Genomic DNA, 20,565 nt, shown 5'->3' with positions numbered 1-20,565 from the left:
ACTCGGTCCGAGGCCTTATTTTGTCTTAAAGGGATTTTTTCTTAACGAATATTTCTGTACAGACTGCGGTCTCAAACTTTGGACCAAAATTTAAATTGTATACTAATAGCTTCACCTATTGAGTGATAGGAGGAAAAAATATGAAGAAATTTCTTTTTTTTTATTGAACCCATCTAGACCTAATTCTACGATGTCCATCCGAACTTGGAACGAATTAATTCATTCTTACAACGAGTATAAAGGTCTAGGTTAACAGACCGGTCCCCAACACTAGTACCGATCTACATACATATACATAGTATATACTTAGAGGTTATGCGTAGCTAAGTAGGTATGGCTATCAGTTTTATATTATTATTATTTTTTGTATCTCCTGATTGAATTTATTGATTTCCTTATTTACCCGTCTTTGTATCCAAGGAAGGAGTGGTTTATTGTACAGAGTAAATATATCAGCAAAGTGAGTTAATGAGAGAAAGTTTGATTTCCAGAGCAACCAAATGTAGGTATGTCATTGCATGAATGGCTTTTAATAATGCCTAGATATATATGTATTTCTACGTATGTACAACTCATGAAATTGTTAAGTAACATTAAGATGAGAGAGGAAAAGGAGAATAAGATGGTTGTTCTTTGTAGCACATAATATATACATTATATGCATATATATATGTAAATAATTTTCTAATTTATTGTTAACTCACTACTTTTATAGGAACGCGTTTGTGTTTAAAGAAGGTTGTATGTAGTAGCAACAATCTCCTTGGCTCTCATTTATTCACTCAAGTGTTAATGGTTTTTGTCAATGAAGGAGGGGTGACATGCAATTTTCTTTTTATTACTATTAGTACTATGAACTAAATACCTATATATACCTACATATATAAAGACAGGGGAGGGGGTATTTTTGGGAACAAGAAAAATTGTCGTCTATTAAAAATCCGCTTTGTACGATTACTTTTTGTACTAAAATCCGTGAAACGGGATAATTATTTTACGAAGCTCACTTTTTATAGAAAAATATTTTTTCGTATGGTTAAGACTATAAAAACATTATGTGCATCATTAATCATTTAAAATAATGTAGGCTAAACAAAATACTTGTCGACTAATTTTAAAATTTACTCTTAATCGAGTATTTACTTGAATTTTAATCCGGTTACTTCAATACTATAAAATTTAAATAATCGAAACTAAACCAATATTTATTCAGCAACTTTTTTAATTGAAAGTTTGTATATTGAGTAATAACCAAAAGTTTAAAGTCTAGGTATCAAACTAATATTTACAGGACACAAAATGATACACTTCTATTATATAAATACAAGAATATAGGCAGAGTATGAACGAACTCATCAACAACTACAAAAATTCTGGTTTAACTAATTATAATATTAAAAAACGCAATATGAGGGGAATATACCCCACCATACGGAGAATCATAATAATTCCAAACACCGTATTCTGCTGGAACCTCCTGAACTTAGTAAATAATATAGATTTTTGACGCAATGGTAGATAAACAAATTATGTAATAATAAAATAAATAAAACAGCTGAGCTCGTATAAATTATAATTGTATGTATTTGAATTAGCATACAAAGTTTATTATTATAAACATGGTATTTAATATATGATAGTTCTTTATATTTATTTATTTATTTTGAGTATGCAAATCTATATAAATATATATATATATAGTTTATTTTTTTTCCTTTTTAAAACTTTTTTATAGCAATAAAAGACTTTTCTTTTTATATATATATGTACATTTATATGATAAATATTAATTGTATTTTTACGGATTTATATTTATTTAATCATACATATCTCTATATATTTATCATTTATTTATTCATTCAAATTTGCTTTAAAAAGTCAGGGGTATGCTGCCATTTCCTGTCTATTATCATTATTATGTGTGTGTGTGTGTGGGTAATTAAAAGTCAACACTACTATTACTACAATAATTGTTTGTTTATCTGTCTACCTCAGTCATTCCGAAAGATTCAAGGTAGTATTCAAGAAATTTATATTCTCAAAAAATATTTTGAAAAGAAATCATTGTTCTAAATATTCTAGCAAAGTTTAGGGGCTTCACACATGATGCAAAGGTTGGGAATCACTGATTAACCTCTTCTCAAAATAAAACAACAAACTTCCCTTTTGTCCTTAGGATGTTTTCTCTATTTCTCCTTATGTTTGTCTCTCTCCATTCAAAATTTTAACCAATAATTTGCTGCCTACTTTTTACATTTGAATGGAAAAGAGTGAATAGGAGAAAGATAAGCATCATCACTATTCATCACTATGTCGGGTATTCAATGTGGGCCTTAAAAAGAACTGTTTTGACTCTAAAAGTTAAAGTATTGTTTTATACTTTTAAAGGGGAATAAATAACTATAATTTATTGTTTTAAGGAAATAATTAAATTTGATATTGTACAGCAATTTGAATAAAATCTCTTGATTTAGCCAATCCTTTCTCTCTCTCTCTCCATTCTGTTTTTTTTTATTATTCGTTGTATGTGTATTTGATTTATAGAGGTGGTGTACATGCATTATCAATTGCAAATATCAGTTTTTGTCGTCCTTCACTTCTGACAAACACAGAGAGATTTACAAAAAGATAGAAACAAAATTAAAAAGAAGGAGAAAAGACTGGAGACAGTCTTCCTCTTCATCGCATCAATTCTTGTTATAGAAATCCTTCTACCATTCAAAACAAACAAATAGTAATAATAATAATAATTGTTATCATAGTAATAATATTAATTAAAGTAATAAGTCTAATAATTAATTAATGTATGAAAATGTCCCATGCCACTCATCATCTTCCTCCTCCTTTTAGACATGATTAAGATTCACTGTCTCTTCTTCTGGACCATTCACAATAGAATTATTATCATTGGATTTCCCATTCTTTTGCTTTAAGGAGGACTCACTCTTTTTCTTTTGACTGTGCTTGTGTCCGTAATTTTTACGGAGGGCCAAAACAACACTTCGACTTAATTTCCGTGGAGGATTTGTTAGAAGCCTCTCAAGACGCTCCTCGATGGCAAATCCCATGAGATCCTTTCTCGTTAGAATGCCATGGATTTGATTTGTGGGAGTGACAACGGTCATGTGCCGGAGTCCTAATGTTCTGAAAAGAATGTAGGCTCGATGTAGGGAAAAATGTTGTGGAACACATACTCCGGAGTCATTGATATAAGGAGAAAGATTCACAAAATAATCGCTGTATGTTTCTTCGTTCACGTATTGCTGTAGAAGCTCGTCTGTTGCAAGATGAGGTGACTTTTTAGAGACACGGAAATGAGGATGCATTATGTCAGAGACATGAGGCATTCTGACTGTTGCATTAAAGTCTGTTTTGCGAATGAAAAGCTCAGGGCGTGTCATGAGATTTCGAAGTTCGAGTCGAGTTATCTCTCCACAAAATGTATTTTCCAACCCAGCACCTAAGGACTTAACCACGGGAAAACCACAGTGTGTGCAACCTAACAAAACTTTGCAGATACTGTGAACTGACGCAAACATGTTCACTGTTTTTACAGGGGAAGACATAGCATCTTGAGCAGTAAATAAATCCAAGTTCAGTACACTTCCATCACTTTTAATAAGCATTGGCTCATGTCCTAAAAAGGGGATGCACTTAAATTCTAATAATGCGTGATACAGAGGATGAGATAAAAAATCTCCAGTCCACTTTGCTACCATGATGGTTATCATAATGAGAAGAAGCTGATGGATATCATTTGTTATTTCTACCATAATGACCGTGAGCGACATGGTGAGTCTCGTCACACCTCCAAAAAAGGAAACAGAGCCGAGAAGTGCAAAAGCACCTGGGTCCATCCATGCCCAGTATTTATTGTGCTGGATCCCAAATTGATCCACAAAAAGGCATCCCACCATTCTTCCGTAGAGACCACCTATGAGGAGCATAGGGACAACAAGTCCACTGGAAATGTGAGTTCCTGCAGACCAACAGGCCACAAGAAAATAAATGACTAACATTGTAGACATGGAAGCATAACTAAACTGTTTGTGAGTGTGTTTAGAAAATAAATGGTAGACGGCTTGCTCTCCGGTTCCAAAGAACAAAGTTGCCGATTCTGAGTATGAGCCTCGACGATGGATTTGTGTCCCATTTTCGCTGGAATCAGAGTAAATGGGTGTATCTTCAAGATTGCAGGTATAAGAAACTACATTTATTTCCGTTCGGGAGTCGTTGTCTTTTGTAGGAAAGCATTCGTTGCTTCTCTGTGTTTCATATCCTAGAGTGTGTGTCTGAGGAGCAGTAGAATAGTTGCAGTCAAGAGGTGTGCAGCCCAGGAGACCTGGGAGAAAGATGTGAATGGTTGACATAATGGCAAGAATGAGAATGGGCTCCAGAAGCTTGATGAGGTTTTCCATTGCTTTGTCTTTTATTTTTGACATGAACATTTTACGGCACTTTCCTATGACAATGTTAACATGGGTAAATCCAGAACCCAGGATCCCTCCACCTATTCCCATGAGAATTGAAGGCAAAACGGCGATAACATTGACAGCAATTAAGTCCTTGGACGTAAATTTTGTTTTAAATAGCCCAAAATCATTTTTGTATTTAAAGCCATGGAAGGAAGAGTTGAGAAGGTCTGTTGTGAAAGTCGCTGTCATGCAGCAAAAAAATACTTGCCACGAGAGTTTATTTTTCCAGAAGGAAGATACTTCTTCCATTGCAAATAAGAGCCCACCCACTGGTGCACCAAAAGCTGATGCAATTCCAGCAGCAGCTCCTGCTGATATGAAATTTCTTCTATCTTCTGAGTTTCTAAATCTGGAAAAGCAGGGCATGCTACATTCAAACGTAGCTGACTTGAATTGGCTCATTCCTGCTGCAACTAAGCTTCCAAGATGAATCATTGGGCCTTCATATCCCACAGGCATTCCACAACCTACTGCAAAAGCACACGATAGGAACTTTACAATAAGTGTTTGCACTTTAAAAATGTCTTTAATTCGTGTACCATTAAGGAAACCAATTATTTCTGGAATTCCAGATCCAGCTGCTGCAGGCTGATAAATGACTAGAAGTGAGCTCACCACTAAAAAAATCAAGGAATATCCAAAGGTCCAACACCAGGCCTGAGTAAACTCCTGTGACTGAATGAATTCTTTTGTTTTCTCCCATTTCACTTCAGATATGAGATCAATGATTTGGTGCAGAAGGAATCCCAGGATTCCCACAGAAAAACCGATAAGACCCATCATGAGCCATCGGTCCCAATCTAGTCTTGCCGGCTGTTGTTGGAGCCAATTGCGATACACTTTGCTATGAGGAGGAAGATACTCCAAACTTTGATAAGAGTTGAGGATCTGACGCTCCTCCGCTGTATAGTTGTGATTCACAGCAGCGAGCCCAAACGTGGATTTCAATGCCATAGTGGTTTTTAAATCCTTTTATTTGTGTTTCCTATGTTTCTATTGAGATTTTTATTTAGAGAGTTGAAAACACAAATTCGATGCTTTCACATTCAATCCTTTACATTTTCATCGTACGGAACGAACTAAATAATCCTATTATTATATATTTCACAACCCAATTTCTTAATAATTTCTACTTGGCGTTGAGTTTATGTTATTAACCACATTCATACTTATATACAACCAACGCTTACATTTTGAGTATGTTAGTATTTAAAAATTATGCATATATTATGAATCATTTCTTAATATAGAAAAAGCACTTGTTACATTTCCTCTTTTGTGTTCGTGGTACTGCTGCCGCTGTGTTTTTGTTGCAATTGCTATACACGAGACTTATGTGTATGTATTTGCATATGATGAGGGAAGTAATAAAGATGATTTGTTTTGGAAGTTTTTGATGTAGTGGAGTTACCGGATGATGATGAACTATTATAATGAATTGCTGTGATGCATTGAGATAATTATTGTATGTAGGCGCTTATCCCTTTTTATATATAAATGATGTTTGTCTTCATTTTGTTTGTTTGTTGTAGTAACAGGTTATGGGGGTTCTTAGTGGTGTTAAAAATATTAGGATTACAAATTTACGTATGTTTACTTGGCATCTCACCTTCATGTTGTTTCTCATAAGACTGGACTTGAAAACGTTCCTTTTCCCCCTTCTTTTCTTCTATTAACCATAGCAAGAAGAAAAAGGAGAAAAAATAATAAAAATACTACACAGAAAGGGAGAAAGAGTGAGAGCTCAAAACCAAGGCAGCTAACCGTTCCTCCTATTTTCTTTACATATATTACAATATGCGTGTGTGCGTAGTTTCAAGGCATTCGCCTCGTATTTATGTGTGTACAACACCACTCTTTTCCCCCTTCTTTCTTCTTGTACTTTTTTATAAATGGGAAACAGGCCTGAAAGAGCACCAACCAATTTTTCACAAAATTTATTTATACATATACTTATATATACACAAAAGAGCGTTAAAATTCGCTGCTTCTTTATTCCGATGGTGGTGGTTGTTGTAGACGTAGTAGTAATATATGTATCATAAATAGTAAGGGTCGTAATCTATTTCTCTCCCGCTTTTACTTATTAACAGGGGGGTGCAGACGGTCTTGTTGTCTATTTTATATTTATGTAATTTGCTATTATTTGCACACCTTTTTTTTTCTACTCCTCAACAAGGATTCCATTTCTGTTTGTGTGCAAACATCATTTTATATGACATGGACTCTCTATCTCAGAGGAAATATATATATATCTAAAGCTCTGATGATTTCTTAATCCATAATGCATCTTAATATGTATTCATTGACTGATTATCATAATTTGAAGTACTGGTTGAGCGCACTCCCAGTTTCTGCCTCAAATTATGAGCCCATAGGCATGGTTTATATATATATATATTCTTACTTACTTATATTATGGTCATCATTTTTTTTTTTCTTTAAAGACTTTCTTTTAAGAACAACAACAATGCTATGTGTTAATGATGATAAAAAAGATGTTAACAATATATATATATATATATGACGAAGCAGAGAGAAGGAAAGATGAATAGAAATGAGAAGGATTTTTTTTTTTTCCTTAAATGATTTGAATTAATTGTATGGATTGGTCAAATATGTTATTAACTCTCAGCCATCAAAATATTTTAACTTGATAATAATTAGCCAGAAGGAAATTAGTGGACTAGGTATGGTATGAGGAGTCTAAACCATAGTCGAAAGTTGATTCGACATATTTGATTCTAATTCATCTAGGATATATGACACTTTTTTCATTAGCGGGGTCACATATCAACCTCTGTAGATGAAATTCTATTTCGTTTTCCCTTCTTAGAGGAATAGCTTAAGTCTTGGCGTAGAACTTTACCTACGCTCGTTGTTGTGTGAACTTTTAAGCTTTTTTCTATACATGTTAAAAGTGCCAGTAGACCTTTTCAATAGGTCATTGGTAATAGATTAAATAGTAAAATATCAAAGTAGTTTTTGAATAGTTTAGAAGTAATAAGTACCCATGTTGTTTTTTTTAAACATTGATTTACCTCATTTCCAAAAAGTTGGTTTCAATAAACGGTTTGTCTTTATTGAAGTCGCCGTACTTTTAAGTGATATATATGTATAGAGATTTATAATTTTTTTACAAAAAAAAAAAAATTGGATTAAGATTTGAACTTAAAAGCACAAAATTTCCAGTCAAGTGTGACCGAAATCGAACTTTTCAGCTGAATTCAATAAGTTTCGAAAAAGTTTTTGTTACTCTGTCCAGTGTTTATTTTGGAGACCATTTCGTAATAGTTTGAAATTATGTCTGATAGACATAGTTACCATGTTTTTTCAATATTGGAATATCTAAGACTTTTATAAAGATAAATTTATCCAAAAGTTATCCTTTTAAAAAGCATTGAGATATTTGCATATTACTGGCTCAGTTCCAAAATCTGCCATTTGAGCAGGTCTATAAAATTGAGTTATTATTCGCTGTATGGGTGGGTTTAATAGAACTTTATTTCACAATTAATATCCTGTAATAGTAGAGGTTTATATATGAGGTACTATTATAAATATTGGAGTTAATTAATCAAGTTATTACATAGTTAAAAGCAATTATATATGATTGAATTACTTAGTAAGGAATAGTGATATTTATGTTAAGTTTTGGTCTGAAAATCCAAGACCCGTCTTGCTGTAAATTTAGATAAAGATTGATCCTGCACAAAAGATGACCTTTTTTTACATATATAGAAAAGTAAAAAATATTTACTGTCCATGACAATTTTTTTCGAAAAGGAAATTTCGGTCCACGGTTTCAGACCGCATTCTGGACCGAATTATTGGGTTAGAAAAAGTCACCGAACCGGAATAAAGTTTGAGTCTCAATACTAATAGTTACATACTTCCTCCCAAAAATGATATGATCAAGAATGAAGGTTTTACAAGAAAATCAAGATGCAGTCTAAAATTAAAACACGAAATTGTTTTTAATTTATTGATTTAGAAATTGAAAAAAATTGCGTCACACTTCGCACAATAACTCACACACTTAATAACAGATTGTCATGAAATTTTGACAGCTGTCTTTTGAACATTGGTTCAAGCTGAAATTGCGATGAATTAAAATGTGTGAAGCCCACCTATTGTACGTCTACATTTATTATTGCAAGATAGATTTGACTATAAAGTTAAAAATATAGTAATTGATATATTTTTATTCATTTGAGATATGTGAGTGGGAATGACCGAAAGTTACAACGTATACACATTGCATTTTCCTATCATACCCCTCAAGTATTTACATGTAATTTTGGATTTTTATTTTTGAGAATTTTGAGATATTATGTAGTGTGTGTTTTCTTCTTTTAAATACAATATCAACTTTTTTTAACAAGAAAAGAGAGTTTGTATTTAGGTTTTACAGTTCTTTTGAGTGATATTAGAAATTTAACTCATCATTCATCGAATGTTTAAGTTTTAAATAATTATTCGACTTTAAAATAAATTCTTTGGGCAAATCTAAGCTATTTTCATAAAATTATTGACTTTTATAAAGTTGAGACTTTTTGAGCTCTAATAATACGTAAATCCAACACCATTTCTTTCATATCTTTAGCAATAAATACATTTATATACATTAAATTAGCAGGATTTCAAAACATAAAATCTCTTAGCCTAAAAAAGTATACTAATTAATTTTGAGGAAGGATAACTATCATTACAACTGGCCTTATATTATACATATAAGATCCACTTGTAAGGCGCTTAGCCCCTACTCCCTCTACTAAGAAATAATTTCTTCATTATTTAATGGATAATAAATCTCCATTGCTCTCATAATATTTTTTCCCCCTTTCCAATTCTTACTAATGATTCCATCATCATGACTTACAAATTTATTTCTTCATTTCTATATGCTCATATATATATTCGAGTTTGATGTAATTAATGATCAGTGAGCGTCAAAAAATAGTAATAATATAGATAAAATAAGAGCAATAGTGTTAATTAGAAATAAATCTTTGACTTTATATATTTTTTATCAATTCGTTATTGATTCATACTTATAAGAATACATTTTCTATTCTAGCAGCAGCATCCACCTTGTAAGAGTCCTACAATGTCCAATTTATCAGATCCTCCTGATAGTCCTAGATATGAGACACCTCCTGGGACGCCACCTCCTCCTTATGCACTGAAAGGATTCAGTACTACTGAAAAGTCACCCGGTGGAACAACTCATTTTCAGGTAATAAATTAATCCATCCTTTTATATCAATATTTCATTACTTTTTACTTATTAAAAAATATTGTTATAATAATCAAAATACGTACCTCTTTTTCCGGCTCAAATGTAAAGCTATGGATATAATGTTGTTTAAGTGCTAATTAATATATTCTAGAACATAGATTCAAATTTTTTAAACTTGGTGCTTCTAAAATTTGAATATTATTATGTTTTACCAAACTAGTTAGAATGTCACTCTCTCTAGCACTAGGTACTAGGAGAGGAGAATCATTATCAATAGGGGATTGACCATGACATTGTATATTTAAGGTATTGATTATTAGAGGGTTATAATATTATATAGTTTGTAAATAAGATAATAATCAGTCGTCATCATTATTGAATCGTTCGTTCTAAATATAACATAAAATCTTCTTCTGATTTACTCATTTTAATCATTGCAATTTGTATTGCTTCGTCTCTATGATAACCAACTTCTTCTTTAATATTTTCGTTAACTTCTGGAGAGGACACAGGTGCCCTTCATAATGCGTCCGGGATCTCATGATCCTTTCCTCTATTCTGCCCTAAATTGATACATGGACAACTTATGTTTATGCCGGATCAATCTCTCATTTTCAACCATCCCTATAGGGTAACTATTTAAAATAGGGATAAGAGGTTTATGATCAGTTATAACTGTAAATGTAGTTAATAGTGCCAAAAATACATGGCACTTCTTAATTGCCTACAAAATTCCCAAGCACGCCAATTCCATCATGGCATATCCACATTGTATTAACTTATAATATCCATCTTTATGTTTTTGACGTAACTATATCCCAAACCATTAATTTTTGATGCATCTGTTTCAATGCGTGTTTCTAATTTCGGATCGAATGGTGCTAATACGGGTGGTGAAGTCAACATTTCTTTCAATTTATCCATGGGTAAGGTACGATTAGTTGTCCATTCAAATTCCACTTTTGATTGATCCACTATAATTCCTTATAGGTCCTGCTGCTTCACTTATCTATGATAAAAATAGTCTCAGTTGATTGAATAAGCCCAAGAAACTCCTAAGATCCCTCCTATTTTTTTAGATTCGGAAGTTTACTTATTGCTTACCCCCATACCCCCCCGACATCAAGTATTTTTTCGTTTCTTGACTATTTATTCCAATTATAATTAGTGTTGATATCCAGTCTTCAAATGTCATCTCCCTTAATCCAGCATTTCTGCTGGGTAACATAAATCAATGTAAAATTAATCAAAGCAATCATCTTTACTCTGCTTCTTTCCCACTAACTTGACTCGTTCCAATGCTAAATTAATTTGCTTTTTAAGGTAATTTTCAATTAGATCCGCCTTTTAAATAATTTTCTCCATCCATTTCGATTGATATGGCGTGCTTTATCTTATCCAGCATTTCCGGAAAAAACCCAATGACATGAAAACTGCTTTTTTCTTTATTTCATTCTGAGTCCCAAATCCAAGAGCTAACACATAATTTTTCCATAAAGTCTTCCAATTTACCAATTCTTTATGTTCTATGTTTTCTTCAAGCTGAGGTGGAGATTTTATAAGTATTTCCATTCCTTGATTTATTTTCGTGACAATTTCTTCCTCGAAAGATCCTTCTTTTATTTTGTCAGGATTTTTACAATTAAATGCTTTAAACATTCTTTCCACAGTTTCACGGTGCTTTTCATATCTTCTGATGAACTCTTCACGAGCTCGTTTTTGCTCTCCCATCAATATCATCATTTTCATCGTCAAATCATCCTTATTTTCATTAACCGATGTTAGATTTCCTTCTAACATTTTGACCTTCTCTATCAAACTTTGATTTTCTTCTTCTAATTAACTCTTCGTAGGTATTCTTGAATCTTTCCGTTGACTCGATTTCCAAACCCTTCCGACTGCACCATGTTATGTTTAGAACGATCCAATAATGATGACGACTGATTATTATCTTATTTACAAATTATATTATGTTATAACACTCTAATAATCAATACCTTAAATATACAATGTCATGGTAATCCCCTATTGATAATGATTCTCCTCTCCTAGTACCTAGTGCTAGAGAGAGCGACATTCTAACTGGTTTAGTAAACTACTAAAACCCCAACAAATATTAGATGTTTTTCTCTCTTTTATACATCAATCAACTTAGCTTTCTAATACTCAAGGCAATAAAGAGAGAGACTGTCTTACTTTGAATGCATTTCAGGCAACTTAGATTTTAGCAAACTTAAATTAATATTTTATTGTATGTAAATTGGTCAATTTGAAATGAAAATATACTCTTCAATTGAGGCACTCTAATGCAGTATTTCTTAACTGATGGATTACCAAAAACGGGAATAATAAATAATAATTTTCATATTCAATCCAATAAGGAGGAGTTAATCACGCTGAATACATCTTGTTACTGGGGGTACTAATTTATATAAAATTTTAAATATCAGAGCGGATTCAAGTGGGTATAATACTTAGTACTGTAATTAAATCAGGGATGGACTGCCACAACAGGTGGGTCTTATGATTAATAAACTTGTAGCTTTCCTCTGATTCAACGAAAATATGATACCACAATTCTTTTAGCGTCATTCGCTTATAAAAAGAGCTTAAAAGAACTATGAGGCCCCAATTTCAAAGCTTTTTTGATTTTTTAATATAAATAGTAATACATTATAGATTGGGCACTCGGTAGGGCGTAGAAACACCGCCTAATACCAAGTTGAGTTATATATCTCAATTTGTCTCAAAGTTATGGTCGATTATGCATTTTATGTTATGACCTTCACTTCTCAAAATTTAATTCCCTCGTATTCTCTTATAATCTTCGCACCAAGTTTGATCAAAATCGATTTGTAACTTTTGGTGTAATCTTGGTGACTAAAAAACAAACAAACAGAGGCTGAAACAATTATATTTTGATATAGTTTTCAAATCCATAACTTCAATTGCTCAATTATTTGGGTTTTAGATAGTACAAGCTATAAAAAAATCTCAAAGGAAAGCTCCTTTTGAAATAATTTGGTTGTAATGAAGGAGGGATATCATAAAATGGGGCTTATTTTGGACCTTAAAACAAATGTACCTATAAAAATAGAATTAAGAGAGAAATGTTGAAACCACTGTTTCAATGACTGTTTCATTAGTTAGCTTGAGCTTTTTTGAGGGATGTATAAAATCTGATAGTCTATCTGGATGTACTTCATGTATAGAAGCTATTTACATGAAGTATTACGTTTGCTGGATGTAAACTTGACACTTGACATGGCATGTTGTTCAATTTTACCTTTTTACGTACAATTTGAATATATCATCATCTAATCCTTTAAGCTCTCGTGTAGAGACTATAAAGAGAAGTACCATTATTTTTCTTGAAGAGTATCTAAATATACCTACTATTGCTGCTTTCTTTGTTCCAATCTCCAAAATATTATTAAAAATAGGTTGAATGGGGATAAATGTGAAAAATAGAAGGGGGGTGGGGTAAAAAAAGTGAATTCTTTAAATCATCAGACGGCATTTATGGATGTCAGTCATAGGGATATTATTGTTATAATAGAATTCAATCCAGTTTGAATGCTTTAATAGGAAAAATCATGGATATTTTGTCATTTGATTTGTATGTTAGTTTTTTATATATGAACAAATGTACGAGTAAACAGTGCAATTATTGTTAATTTACATATGATGTATACTTACTTTCTAATAAATGTTACTTTACCAACAATACATTAGTAAAGATCTCTTTTTTAAATTCATATATTTTTGGAAATTAGAATCCTTTTGCATTTTTAAGAAAAAAAATGTTATTATTTTAATTTCTTTTTTAAATCGGTCAAAATTGTAGATTTTCAAATTTTTTAAAATATATATGTATTTTTGATTAAAAAGAAGATTTCTCTCAAATTCAAAGTAACTTTCCTTTTTCATGTTTAAAAAAAATGATAACCTTTTCTCCATAAAACACTTTCTGAAATTGGATTTGTAATTTTTCAAAAAAGAGTTTAATATTTTTGCGATGAGTCAATATATGTTTACAACACTACAAGTTCATAAGTCAGAAATTTGCGTTATTTTCAGTAAAATTATTCATGGTTTTATTTACAATTGGATACATAAAGTTTTGGAGCCAAAGAAATTGTCAAACTACTCAAAAAGGGGATTCTAAAACTTATGCATCAAATATGATAGATATGGTGTTTTTGGTTTCAGCAGTGAACCCCCCAAATTGCAATATTGTACTACTTTGTATTCATTCTCAGTTTTCATCCTATATTATGGTATATTTTCCGACTGAGACTCTTACTTTAAATAGCTCTATGTAGTACAGTGCGTTTAACAAAAACCTAAGAAAACTGGCAATTTCTTAAAAACTCTATGACCTACAGGACCAATTCATACTTCATTTAAAGGAACTTAAAATAAATCTTTCAAATGAGGCCGCATTAGTTGGGGTCAGACTTCCGGTGACCTTTAATTAGGAACGGATTCAAAATTCAATTGTATGTTGCAAACATATATCCCGCTGAAACTTTAATCGAAAAAGAAAGCTGTCGGATGCTACTAATTGTATGGTTTTTGATAAATTACCAATTTTCGAAGGCAGTTAAGTTTTTACGTATTTTTTTTAAAACGCACTGTACATAGTTATACCTTCTGAGGCGCCCCCCCCCCCCTATGTTGTATTATCCTTGAACAATTTATTAAATTCATGATTCTACAAATCTTATTTTTTCTCATTCTTCTTGACTTCCGAGATATTGGATTCCAAATGCAGAATCCATTCTTTTTTTAGATACAAAAAGCACACCATTCAGTAAATTTATTTTGTAGATTTACCTGAAAAATATTTTCAGAATATGATTGGACAAAAATGTTAAACATAAAAAATAGGGACCAATATTGAATATAGTATCATTAAAATACAAAGATATGCAATTGTTAACATAGAAAAAAAAATTCAAAATATATTTAAAATACAAAATTTGAAATAAAATTCAATTTAAAAACAAAAAGGGTATGCACATTTATCTTTGACATTGCCCCGCTCACTTAAAACCAGACTTATTTGTAACTGATGAAGATGGGATAGAAAAAGGAATCATTCCAGCAACAACAAAAAAAATTTATTGTGCTAGTGCAGACAAGACTTGATATTGAACATATGTGTGTTTGCTATACATATTGATTTCATCAATTCTAATAATTTTTCCAAAAACGTTATATTTAGTAATTTATTTGGATGTATCATACACTACATAAATTGGGAAAATATATAGGTGCGTCTAATCAATTGACCAATGTTTGTAGATTGTTTATGTGATTCCTCGATTTCTTTATATTACACTGAGAGTTAAGATAAAAAGCCTTTCATAACGTTACTTTTACAATTATTCCTTTACTCATTTAATTGTGAGTGGTTAAAATATAGATATATATCTCGCATATGCCAATAGAGAGGAAATATGTGCCCTTGCAGATTTTGTTGGTTTGACCACTTGCACAGATATATGTATCTGAACAGTAAGAATCGTAATATTACAACAAAAGTCGAGAAAACTTTTGAATTTCATAAGCTGATATGTATATTATGGAGGGAAAATATATTAGACCTAATACATAGAAAATAATCCTTCCATAATCAAATTCTCTAGATTTAGAAAACATATACCGGGCCGTGCAAAATTATTTACCGATGATGTAAATATACTTTTTAAGAGGTTTTGTGGCAACCAATCTGATTGTTTCGTATTTTTACTGTTAAAATAAACAAAAATCCTTCCTGTGAGAGTGTAACAACTTCCACACGTGAGACCATGTCCAATCAGGAAACAAAGAGGATCGAAATTGCAGCCCCCCCTCCGAGCGGGAGTGCCTCATAACAACATTAAGGAACAGGTTGGGGCCTCGTTGAAGACAATTTACAACGTTTCCAAGCACTTGGAGGCTGGGGGTGATCTCAAGCATTCCCCTGGGGCTGGCAGGAAGCCCACTGTCTCAACAAGGCAAGTAAAGGCAGTGTTCAAGAGGACTCCCAACAGGTCCATTGCCGACATAGCCAGAAAGATGGGAATGTCTGCATCAACTGTTTCAAGGGTATTGAAAAGGGCTGGAGGAAAGTCCCTGAGGCGTACTGAACGCCCTCTGCTAACTGAACGTCAGCAAGAAGTCAGACTTGAGCGTGCCAAGAAAATCTTGAATGATATCAAGAGCTCACCTGGACGCATCATCATTTTTTCAGATGAGAAAACTTTTACGGTCGATCCTGTTTTCAACAGGCAAAATGACCGTGTTGTGAGCTTTGGAGATATTTGGAGATCCAACGGGAAGGCCATGAAGCCGGTATGGTTCCCCACTGGCTCAGATTAACAGCGGAGGATTATGTGAAAATTCTGGCGTCCAAAGTCCTTCCGTGGATCAAATCCATAGTCGGCAACTCTCCTTGGGTTTTCAACAAGATGGAGTACCCACCCACGCTTCCAAGAAAGCTCAGGAGTGGCTCAAGGACAACATGAACTTTTGGCACAAGGACTACTGGCCCCCTCAAAGCCCAGATCTGAACCCACTAGACTTCTCTATCTAGACGCACGTGGAGACCAAGGCCTGAAAAAAAAACGACACAAGAACATAAATGCCTTAAAGGCTGCTGTCAACAAGGCCTGGGCCTCCATGGACGCCGATTACATCCAGCAAGTCTGTGGCAGCTTCAGACGTCGCCTGACCAGTGTCATTGAGTCAAATGGTGGCTACATTGATTAAATTTGATCACAAACTATTTTATTATTCTAAAAATGTATGAATAAATTGTTTCTCAAGTCATTCGAAATGTCATTATTGTCCGCGATATGTTCTGAACAAAAATCGGTAAATAATTCTGCACTGCCTGTATATTCTGTTTCATATTTTAAGATATGGGCTAAGTAACAAGATCAACTGGGTATCAAATAGGCTGGATACATTTCCAACGGTACAAAGATCTGGGAAACAAGTTGTCCAAGTCTCATAAAATCCGGCACTGTGCGGATACAATTCCAAAAAGGTTAAAAAATTCAACTTTTAGTTGTGTTATATTTTTCATAGAAGTAACCAGATTACATAGTAAATTACTCATCAACTTTTTAGGGTTGTTATTTGTATAATAACTTCTCTAGAAACGCATAAAATCAAGTGTACTTTAAAACAGTCCTTAGAAATCTTAATTGAGAAAAGTCTTGCTGTAGAAAAACTGCTTACAGCTTTAACACTTGGTTGAGATATCGTGAGTAAAGCATTTTCCTAGTTTAACAGCTTTTAACTTTAATCAACACCATCCACTAACAATTTGAATTATCTATTTTTTTTTTTTAAACCTGAGTTAATTAGGCTACTTTTCCTCTTTCTTTTCAACTAAGTGACTTTCTGTTACAGTCTTTCTTTGATCCTTTGAGTAAAAAATGAATAATTTGAATTTCAATTCATTCATTATGTTCCTCATCTTGCACAAATGTTAGATACGAACAAAGTAGGGAATCTTATGAAAAATTATCCATGGTGAATTTGTCCATCATTATTTTATTTTTATTTTAATTACATCCATATGAATCTCTCCAAGTCATCATGAGATTTAGGAGTAAGTCATTACATATTTTCTTAAAGTGTACCCATTTTGTCCCAATCCAAAGTACACGGGACAACCGCTTTCAAGTTACTGTCCGTTTCAAGACTAGGCTCAAGTATTTATTCCCCAAACCCCCACCCCTTCAGTATATCAATTGCAATTCATTTTGATTTTTTTTGTATTTAATATTCTAACATTTGAAAAGGGAAATTGCAGAATCGATTTGCTAATCCAAGATAAAGAAAACCAAACTATTAACTGTTATTTTTATTATGGCTAATCTTGGCAATCCATGTATATCACTTGATATTTAATGCATAGTTCCTAAGGAACCACAAAAGAAAATGTGGGTAAAAACAGGAGAAACAATTAAAACAGTTATCATGCAATGGCATGCGCATAAAATGTCACTAAAAATCACAAAAACTTGATTTTTTCAGTTCAATTTATAAATGGATTTGTTTTCCATGTGTTTTTTATAAGAATTTACTATGTTGTATTGATTTCACTTTTAGTATATACCTACAGATTTATTTAGAGTTTAGACAATATATGTATACAATATGTTTTTCACCCCAAGAATAATATAGAATAGAATAAAGAAATAATACAGATTTGAGAACACAAAAATTAATAGATAAATATATTAATAATGGAGTACTATTTAAATATTGATTAGACACCTACAACTACTTAAATACTCAATAAATCACAAATGTTTACAATATTTAAAATCTATTAATAGATCAAACCTTGGCAAAACATTTTTACTGTCATCATTTAATGTCTATAAATAGTCTTTTAATTTTAATTCTTTATAGAGAAGCTCATCCATTTGAACATAAAGATAATCCTTCATGGTAAAAAAAAAAAGTGTAGTTATTAATTTACGAGACATTTTTTTTTTTTTGAATGTTTTGTCTGATTAAAACATAACATTGCTCTTTGTTACAAAATATAGACGAGATTAAATATGACAAAACGAAAAATAGTATTTTCTGTATGAAATACTACAGTAGACAACACGATTTGAAAAATTGCTGATGAAATTAACAATTAAATTTTGTAGAAAAATATGTTTATACTAGGAAATCTAGAGCCTTTTACCAACCAATATTTTGAGCGCGTTCAAACTGTAAGCATTTTTGACATTGTTAACGAACGTCAATAAATTTCAAATTAAAGAAGCACTTATCATTGATATTATTCTGCCTTTCTCTATTCTCTTTTTACAATTACTTAATTTGACTTCGTTGTTGGAAAGAAGTACTTAACTACTACCAATTTTATTTTGGGCATTTATTTTGTTTCTTTTTATAGGAAAGGTTGTGAGATACAATACATTGAACGATGTGTAGAAGAAAGGTATAACTTTCTCTCTATGTGTATGAAAGCATCAGTTTTTGTATCTTGATTACCTGAGATACTCATTTCCCAATTGTTTGTTACGTAATGTCTACTGATTTCAAGCATATTCGTACTATTTATAAAAAAATATTATGTATTAGAGCTGTAAAGGAAATAGAAAGGACACTTATCAATAATGTACATATAATAGAATCGTGGCTCTCTTTTCTTCATTCTCCTTGATCTTGAGATAATATGTATGTGCGTGTAAGTTTATTTATTGTTATGAATGAATTAAAATTATCTACATAAGTAGTAAATACTTACAAATAGAAGAGAAAGATAGAGTGAATGAGTGAAAGAGGAGTCTAATATAATTCTAATTACAAATCTTGATCATTGAGTTATTTTCTTCTCCATGTATATCTTTTCCCTTCCTTCTTTTTACTCCAGAGTATATAGTATGAAATACAGCTCTTCTATTTATTTATTTTTTTCGACCATCGGCGATAAACAAAGACTATAAAGGTCTACTTATTTTATAAAATATAAAAATTATCGTTCTTAATAATAGTGATGCATTTGTAATACAAAAATTAAAGTCTAAAAGACAAAAACGTAAAAAAACGGGAAAGTGCTGAGGAGAAAAAAAAGAATTTACTAAAAATCGCTCGAGGCCAGCTTCACTTCCCTGGCGAAAGCAAAGAGTTATTTTATTTCCAAAGAATAATAGATCTGGGCTTAAAAATATCAATCTTTGGTTTTGGTAGGTAGATGATGTTTTGAGTGGAGTGTCTCGTTTAGTGGAAGATATGGCCTTTATTTAGTATCCAGGGTGAGGGAGATGGGTTTATCTTTTTTTTTTTTTAATTCGGTGGAGCGTAATTATATCTCTAATATCACGTCTATGACACAAAGTGGTGAGGCCTAGTCTTTGGATTTTGCATTCATAGCTCTCATTATCTCCCAATGATGGAAAAAATTATTCAAACCAGGCTTGCACCTTTTCTTAGGACTTAATCAAGTAGTTACTTAAATGATTCCAGATCTGAGATCCGTACATTAAAATTGGGAGGACATAAAGCTATATAGTTTTACCATAAACAAAGGGTCACAAGTTTTGTAGCTTCTTCTAATAATTCCCAGGTTATGATTCTCCTTCTTTATAATGTCCTGAATATGCCTCTTAAATTTCAAATCACTAGAGATGTAGATTCCTTTACGTAATAATCTACCACCTTAAGACTTGGGTGGATGAACTCTTTTTGGAGAAAGGAAGCAGGACAAATTTATTAATATTTATAGGCATTCTTCAAGTTACACTCCAGTTAATAAATTTGCTATAGACATCGTCGACACAGTAAAAATCAGAACATATGATTTTTGTAACAACCGCGTAATGGTCTTTTTTAAAGATTTAAGCAAAAAATAACCTAAGCAATACTGAGTGGGCCATCAAAATCTGAACACTTTGAATTTTAAACTTCAACCAGATATAATTTATTAATTAACAATAGAATTTCAACAAAGTTAGTACTATAAATAGATGTGTGTCGAAGCTTTCATTTATGAAACCACCCTTAGTGGCAATGATGGCTTCCTGGCGACGGTGGAAGGCCTGGCACCCACTGCGGATGTAGTTCTCAGTCATGGCGTCCCAGTGGTTTTGACGGCCTCGGTACTTAGATGAAGGATACTGCTGACCCTACCCTAGACATGGACTTAAAAGGTGTAGTCGAAGGGGTTGGTATTAGGGCTGATGTGGAGCCAAAAGAGTCTTGTAACGGAGTAGATGGGTTTCTTTCACTGCTGGTGCCAAAAGTAGCCTCACCAACATCACAAATTTTTTTATAGGTCTCTGGATATTCTGGTGTGAACCCCTGAGAAATTTTGGACAAAGCCAT

The 20,565-nt window shown here is 32.4% G+C and overlaps 3 protein-coding genes across 13 annotated transcripts in view; 1 reads left to right on the top strand and 2 right to left on the bottom strand.

Moving 5' to 3' along the window:
• LOC121118915 (uncharacterized) overlaps positions 1–20,565 on the top strand; it is a 105,642-nt gene that overhangs the window by 20,885 nt on the left and 64,192 nt on the right. For 6 of the 11 annotated variants that reach the window (XM_071888592.1, XM_071888595.1, XM_071888596.1 and 3 more), the window contains one exon: positions 9,559–9,714. In XM_071888592.1, coding sequence (XP_071744693.1) covers positions 9,559–9,714 — 156 coding nt within the window. Of the gene's footprint in view, positions 1–9,555; positions 9,715–20,565 lie in introns of all 11 variants that reach the window. The other 5 variants (XM_040713509.2, XM_071888590.1, XM_071888594.1 and 2 more) reach the window with 1 other exon arrangement.
• LOC121117492 (alanyl-tRNA editing protein Aarsd1-B) overlaps positions 1–20,565 on the bottom strand; it is a 392,734-nt gene that overhangs the window by 365,458 nt on the left and 6,711 nt on the right. The window lies entirely within an intron of this gene.
• On the bottom strand, positions 2,247–6,156 carry LOC121118916 (chloride channel protein C-like). Its single transcript, XM_040713513.2, has 2 exons — positions 6,085–6,156; positions 2,247–6,025 (listed from the first exon to the last, which is right to left on the bottom strand). Exon 2 carries the CDS (start codon positions 5,427–5,429, stop codon positions 2,847–2,849), a length of 2,583 nt encoding a protein of 860 aa, XP_040569447.1. The 5' UTR covers positions 5,430–6,025; positions 6,085–6,156; the 3' UTR covers positions 2,247–2,846.

This window comes from Lepeophtheirus salmonis, chromosome 5 (genome assembly GCF_016086655.4).
Source record: "Lepeophtheirus salmonis chromosome 5, UVic_Lsal_1.4, whole genome shotgun sequence".
NCBI classification, from domain to species: domain Eukaryota; kingdom Metazoa; phylum Arthropoda; class Copepoda; order Siphonostomatoida; family Caligidae; genus Lepeophtheirus; species Lepeophtheirus salmonis.
Note: the sequence above shows the minus strand (reverse complement) of the source record. Positions and strands in the feature narration are given on the sequence as shown.